This window comes from Pelodiscus sinensis, chromosome 2 (assembly GCF_052426305.1).
Source record: "Pelodiscus sinensis isolate ZL-2025 chromosome 2, ASM5242630v1, whole genome shotgun sequence".
Taxonomy (NCBI): Eukaryota; Metazoa; Chordata; order Testudines; family Trionychidae; genus Pelodiscus; species Pelodiscus sinensis.
The window spans coordinates 42,903,162-42,910,198 of record NC_143053.1 but is presented as its reverse complement, the minus strand read 5'-3'; the positions used below and the strand labels follow the sequence as shown (position 1 = coordinate 42,910,198).

Genomic DNA, 7,037 nt, shown 5'->3' with positions numbered 1-7,037 from the left:
ATTTTGGTGAGAGTCACTGCAGTTCTCAGCCTGTGACCCACGTAATACATTAGGACACATGTGCAGCCCATCAGTCAAGAACCACTAGCTTAGAGCCAAAACCCACCAACATTTGCAAAGAGCAGCATATACTAATTAACCATTTTTCACCTCTTCCATGGAAGATAGCCAGCATGATTCTGACCAAGCATTCAGTAAAAACTTTAGATGAATAAATATACACAAATAAGTGTTAAAGCAGGTAATCCACATAGCTGTAAATCCTTTTATTTTTAAGTTGCACTTTTTTAAAAGTCAGCTAACATGAACAGAGAACTAATTTTATGAGAATAATTTCAGATGCCTGCAACCACATGAAATTGAACAAGACTAAAACAGTTTACACAAGAAATTTACTCATGTTTACAATTTACCTATTCTAAATATATAAAGGTTGACTATAGGCCCAATGATATTTACTAATGAAGGTGGCACAAACTGTTCTCTTTGACCTGTCTGTACAATCAAGCCATCCAGCACTTTTACATTTTCAAATGATGCAAAAGAGCCATGGATCTGTGGGATAAAAGCAAAAATAAACTCCAAACGTATTACAACTCCATGTTTGTATGTCTTAATATCAAGATGTACCTTAGAAGCCAAATCCATTAGGATTACTGAACTCTCCATATTCCATAAAAATAAAAGCAAGCATTCCAAGATATCTTCTAAAAAACCTTAGAGATGTCAACTCAAACCAATGCAAAATAACTCAACGTGACACTATTTACAACTTCCTGTTTACAGAAAAATGTTCTTCTGCATCTTCCAGTAAAAAAAATTGTAAATAAGAATCCATCTTACTGCATCAATACTGTGATGTCTTGAATTTTTAATGTGAGAAACATTTTCTCTTTAAAGTAAGCTTAGCTTAACTTTGCGTGGGCCAACTGGTCTATCATTTAGTTCATTAATAGCAGACATTGCTTCCTCATAATTTGCCATAGCAACAATGGCATCACCTGAAGGTAATCCATGTTCATTATACTGTATAGAAACAGACTCTGGAATGACACTATAGCCATAGAAAAAATCCAGAATTTCATTAGGAGTGGCTCTGAATGGCAAGTTCTTTAATCTAATAGGAGTTACGCGATCGGAACCACCACCACTGAAATTTGGATCGGACATAAATCTTCCCTCAGGAAAGCCTCCTGTGTTATTGTTTCCATATTCCACCCTACCATAAGATTCGCCATCACCACCAAAATCCATAAAAGGAGGCGGTCCTCTGAAATCCTCAGGCGGCCGTCTAACATCAGGAGGATGCCTAAAACTCCCAGGAGGACCAAATGAGTTCATAGATAGTCCCTGTGGTTGTCCAGGTGGTGAAGCAGCTGGACGGGAATGTTCACCTCTGTCAAAAGCCTGTGAATGAACCTGCACTTTTCCACTTTGTGCTGATGGTGGAACATGTATACCAAATTCCCGCATCTGTTCCTCAGATATAAGTCTTAAAAGTACTTCTGTTCCCAAGAACCTTCGACGATTTAAGCTTTCTGCTTTCATTGCCTGCTCTTCAGATTTAAATTTTACCAATGCTTCTCCCAGACCAACTCCTTTGTCATCATAAAGCAAGTAGATATCATCTTCATCAATAGCAAATCCTGCAAAGAACTTTTGCACTTCAACTTTTGTCACATCAAATGGAAAGTTTCTTATATATATGCACATCTTTGGGCCAGGACGTCCCTCTCGGTAACTCTTTTCTGATACAGCCTGTCCAGGCTGATCTCTTTCTTGTGATCTCTTCTTCTCATATGATTCAATTAATTTCAACATTGATCTTCTAGAAATAGGAAAAATGTAAACAGGACGATTGAAAAGAAACTGCCTGTGAAATCCCAGAGCAATTTCAAAATCCTTCTGACTCCTGAACATCACAAATGCATTTCTTGTCCTCCTTTGATGACTATCCAATAAAAACTTAATTTGGTTGTTACTCACATCCAGCTGTTCAAAGAAAGCTCTCAGATCTTTCTTCTCAAGGTAAGTAGACAGGTTTCTTAAATGTATGTAAAATTCCTGGCTGTGAGGTGAACGAGAACGTGTTCTTTGTCTCCTTGGAGGAGATCTTGAATGAGAATGTTTCCTTGAAGGAGTATAATTTGAACGTCGTGTGGGAGAACGCTCCTTGCTTAAGTAACGAGCAATCTCACTCTTCATGTCTACCCTACCACCATATTCGATCCACTGTTCTTCAGTAGCTGGACTTATTTCTATAAATCTTGAACCCATATATTGTTTATGTCGTTTAAGTCCTTCTAAGGCACCGTGAGATGTAGCAAATTTTACCAAACCATCCCCATTATTTAGGCCATTGCGACGTTTTATAAAGATCACTCCCTCTACTCGTAATCCAGAAAAGAAAGCACGTACTTCATATTCTGTTGCAGAATACGGTATACCATGTAGAAATAAATAAACATCATCTGAACTCTGTGACTCCTTTCTTGAATCACCATGTCTTGTGCCATTGGTATGAAAGCCAGACTCTTGGTGATTTGATGGAACATAACCAGATTTATTCATTCCTTTTGTAATAGCTGCAACTAAATTTGAAAGGCTCCCAACACCTGATGTACCAGAATTACTACCACTTGTTCGTCTAGACCCAGATAATGTTTCTCTTCCCCCACGATCAAATCTTTTCCGGCTCATTTCTATTGTATTTTGCATTTCAGTCTTGCTGCTGAGAAAGAGCTCTATGTGGGAGTCTTTGATAAGCCCTCCTGAACAACTCATGGCACGTCGTGCATCTTCATCTGTTGCAAATATAATAAAAGCCTCCCCAGTTTCTCCTCCAATAATATGCACTCCTCCATCAGGAATATTCAATCCCGAGAAGAAACGGCGAATATCTGCAGGACCCGCAACAACAGGAAGCCCCTGTAAACGGATGACTACAGCCATTCTGAGCTCAACCCACAGCAAAAATCACCTGCAGACAAAAAGGTACACATGATAGCAAGTCTTTAGTACTCATCTATTACAATATCTTAATACTTAAGCTAGAGCCTTTAAGGAAGGTCCCTATCATAAACAGTCACGATTTATGAAATCAAAAACTCTCAAATGCAAATCAATAACCCTGTTTTAATAATTAAATACTACTCCTCCTGGATGTACACACCTCAATGTCAATGTTCCCTATTTTAAGGGCAAGAAAATCCACCTAAGTCACTCTTCTCACCATCCAAGATAAATAAGGAATGCCTCAAGTCCTTCATGGCATGGTTGTTATGTGCCAGAAATCTCTATCTGATACTAAAGACCAAAAACTTCTGTTAAGCATAATGGAACACTTTCCATCATAGCACTGAGAAGTCTTTGTAGAAGATTAGACAAAAAGGATATCTACTTCATTAAGTAGTAAAGTAATTCATCAGCAATGATGAATTTAAACTTTCAGACAAACTGGTCTACCAACTGAACAGTTCTGCTCACCAATGGATATGTTTATTCAGCGTTCAACAACTTTGCCTTTTTCAAGTAGTCAAGATGATAACTGCAGCAGTCACATGCACTCTGGAGAGTATGCCCTACTTCCCACTCGTAAGTATGTGAGAAAAGGCCGTGCATGATCTTTGACAAAATTCAGTGATAAGCATTCAGCTTTAGGCCGCTTACCTGTTTTTGCTTGGAAGACCTGATAAATTCTGTAAAATCAACTTAACTGTGGAAAGAAAATGAAACATAATTAATGGCTGATATTTGAATTTTGGTTTACATATTGTGCCACGTCCATATCAATGGATAACATTAACAGCCAAGCACTGTAATGAAACCACAATTTTGAGTACCGTGGAGAACTCCTTCCTTGTTCCAAGAGAAATGTGAGACATACTGTACTTCAGCACAGTGCTATGCATTGCATCGCCGTTTGTGAATCCGTTTTAGGAGTAGGAAAGAAAATTCAAATGTTAAGGGTGACTTCCGCAAAAGATGTAAACATGCTGAGATCAACTGGTCATCAGCTGTACCACACTGAACTGTTGAAATACAACAGATCTGCCAATAAGATAGGAGGGAAAACCCTCTTATTTCAGTCCTTGAAAGGTGTGTAAATCCAGCTCAAGATTACGTGTCCAGTTCTTCTGAAGTCCACCTGCTTTTGATGTGCATGACAAAACATGCTAATTGCCACCAGTCCAATATCGCACTGAAGACAGACAACCATAGGAAAGAGCCAAAAATTCCAAATCGATTTCAAAGTACATGAATTTACAAACAAATCTCTTTTGCTGTGTTTTTCCACCTGCAAGAGCTTGCTGCATCCCAAACACATAACCAAGAACCACTGAATGTGATCTGACAAACTACCAGATTACAGAAACAAAGCAAACCTATGCACCAAATTAGCCTTTAGATTTTCTGGTGGTGTGTTTGTTTTTGACAAGCAGTTAAGAATGCCACCACATTATACAGAAAGCCCTAATTTATCTGAAATACAAGATACCATACTGAACTCACTAAATTATTCAGATTTTGGATCCACGTATACCTACAAATTACAGAGTGATCACATCATCTGTATTAGCACAAAAAAAAGCACAAATTCCTGCAAAGATCTTATTTTACTTCTAAACTATCTGAATATTTTCTTTCTACAGACAAGTCTATGAACTAGAAAGCCTCTTGTTTGATAATTGCTCGTGTTGATAAACAGCTCCTCACATCTGTACGTGCTATCTTCTCAACAGATGAAACAGCAATGCCAATGTGCAAGGAAAGAATTCAGCGGGAGAAAGGATTCTCTGAAAGGACCTTCGTTTCTTGAAAAGTCAAATCCATTTGCTCACTAATTCATGTAGCATTTTGATGAAGTATTTCAGCAGTTTTCTAGCACCTTTCTGTGTTCCTATGAACGAAAATAATTTCCCCAGTATTGTGTCGTCAACCCAGAACCAGGTGTGCTCAGTACTTCAGTGATGACAACTATCAAGATTTTCCATCATACACCATGGACACAATATACAACTCCTCATATGTAAGCCAGACAAATTAATTTCAGATTTGCACATAGATTTAATTTTATGTCAAACTGTTCCACAGGTAGAAATGCAAGTGAATCTAATTGGATAAGCAGCAAATAAAAAACCTAACAAAAGATGGTAATAAATGTAAAAAAAAGTCATCAGATGGCTTAAATGAATAACCCAAGGAAGTGATATGTTTTTTAAAACATACATGTAAATCTGTATCAGCAGTAGAAGGAGTCCTTCAAAGAAGAAATGTTTGGATAAATGGATGAGGCTTTCGGAAAGGCTCTACATCGTCACTAATTCAAAGCACACGGACTTCATTAAATATAATTTTCAAAAACATAAGTGCACACTATTATTCCTCCATTTCATCACCTCGCAAACCTTCATACCAAGGTCACTTTCACTATAAAAAAGATTCAAACATTTCATAAAACTAGGTCTCCATAACACTGAAGCTTACTTATCACTGTATACTTTTCCATAGCCAGATACCATGCAATCAAGTTCATGGTCTGGGAAGCACAACTGAAGAAGATCCAGCATAAGTCAGAGGATGACACTAACTAGACTCAAATAGGTGAACAATGTTTATAAATTTTATTTTAGAAAGTGGTAAGTCGGTAGGCGATTCCCTAGCTCAGCTGCTGGCACAAAAAGAACTTAGGAGTCAAAGAAAGAAGTTTTATCAACTGATTCAATTTTTCTAGAACAAAATCTGAGTGAAGTATGTAGACAGGTCTTTTGCACAGGCGGCTACGGCGTGGCGCTGCTGTTAAACCAGCAGGTGTCAAGCCTGAGCGAGCGATCCCACAAACTCAAGGCCTCACTCTACAGCCCGACTGGGCCACTGCCGGCGCATCACAAGCCTACAAATCAAAGCACTGTCCTCCTTCAAGCGAGCCACGACCCGGGCGCCTCCAAACACCCGCCCATGCGTTCGCCGGGAAACACCATCCGGAGTCCAACGGGTCCCGAAGCGATCCCAGCCCACCCTCCATGCCGGGTGAACCCAGTCCCGCCGGAAGTTATCTGTGATCCGATCCTGCAGAGAACAAGAGCGGCCTCCCCGCGGCACCGGGGCGGAAGGGGACAGAATGGGGCATGGGGGCCGCTATCCGGGCTCACGGGCGAGGAGGAACATCCGGAGCGGACGAGAGGCCTCCAAGTGCAACAGCATCACAGGGCCCAGGCCGGGACTCCAGCGGAGCCCGCCTAAGCAGCTGAAGGAAGCAGCAGCCTGCCTCTGGCCCTGTGGCCATCTCCCAGCGCAGACCCTCCGGTCCGGAGATGGGCGCCCGGCAGCGACCAACAGCACTGCCCCGGGGGAAGCGGATTTCCCTGTCAACTCGCTTCCCTCGCCCCACCCACCGGACACGCCGTGGCCCGCTACACGAGAGGCTCCCCGCAAAGCGCCTCGCTCCGTGTCCCCTCTGCTCCGGAGAAACAGCAACAAGATGGCGTTTTCGCCCCCACTCTCTTTCCCCTTTCCTAACTGACCCCGAGCCCGCACGCATGCGCGTCCCCTACGCTATCGTTTCGCCTACACCATACATGCGCGACACTGCCGCTTCCTCCCGCCGGAATGATTTTACGCCAGACTTAGGTTTACGCATGTGCAAACTCGATTTCCTACGGCAGGGTATCCAGGCAACCTTTCCTTGTACCCGGAACCAGTATTCAAGCCTGCGTCACCTCTTTTGACTGTCGTCACTGCGTCTCACTGCGCATGTGCTCGTTCACAGGTGCTTGGCACAGCCGGCTTCAGTGGCTGCCGTTGAAAGTTCACAAATGCGCATGCGTAACACGTAGGCTGCTCCTTTGCCGTCACGGTGCATGTAGGTAGGGCGGACGTGCTGTGAGGGCGCGCGCCTGCCTCCCAATGTTGGGCAAAGGGTTTGTTTGCTTCAGGTGCCGGGTTGGGGCATTCCCGGCCTCGTGGTCTAGTTTGGTGTCTCGTTAGTAGACTCGCTTGGAACAGTCTCTGCCTCTTGTTTCCAGAGTGTGAGCTCC

General features: G+C 42.1%; 1 protein-coding gene across 4 annotated transcripts; it reads right to left on the bottom strand.

Annotated features, from left to right (window-relative positions):
• Positions 1 to 251: 251 nt before the first annotated feature.
• Positions 252 to 6,672, bottom strand: RBM12B (RNA binding motif protein 12B). Of its 4 annotated transcripts, none has more exons than XM_025182614.3 (3): positions 6,579 to 6,672; positions 3,670 to 3,715; positions 252 to 2,980 (listed from the first exon to the last, which is right to left on the bottom strand). In XM_025182614.3, the coding sequence occupies exon 3, from the start codon at positions 2,950 to 2,952 to the stop codon at positions 895 to 897; it is 2,058 nt and encodes a 685-aa protein (XP_025038399.1). In that variant the 5' UTR covers positions 2,953 to 2,980; positions 3,670 to 3,715; positions 6,579 to 6,672; the 3' UTR covers positions 252 to 894. The 4 variants fall into 4 exon arrangements, with proteins under 4 accessions (XP_025038399.1, XP_006111079.1, XP_014427017.1 ...); XM_006111017.5 differs by lacking the exon at positions 6,579 to 6,672 and adding an exon at positions 6,396 to 6,547; XM_014571531.4 differs by lacking the exon at positions 6,579 to 6,672 and adding an exon at positions 5,230 to 6,543.
• Positions 6,673 to 7,037: the final 365 nt, after the last annotated feature.

Bases quoted from the DNA above. Each gene is read 5' to 3' on its own strand.
- RBM12B (XM_025182614.3), bottom strand. From the start codon at position 2,952: ATGGCTGTAGTCATCCGTTTACAGGGGCTTCCTGTTGTTGCGGGTCCT.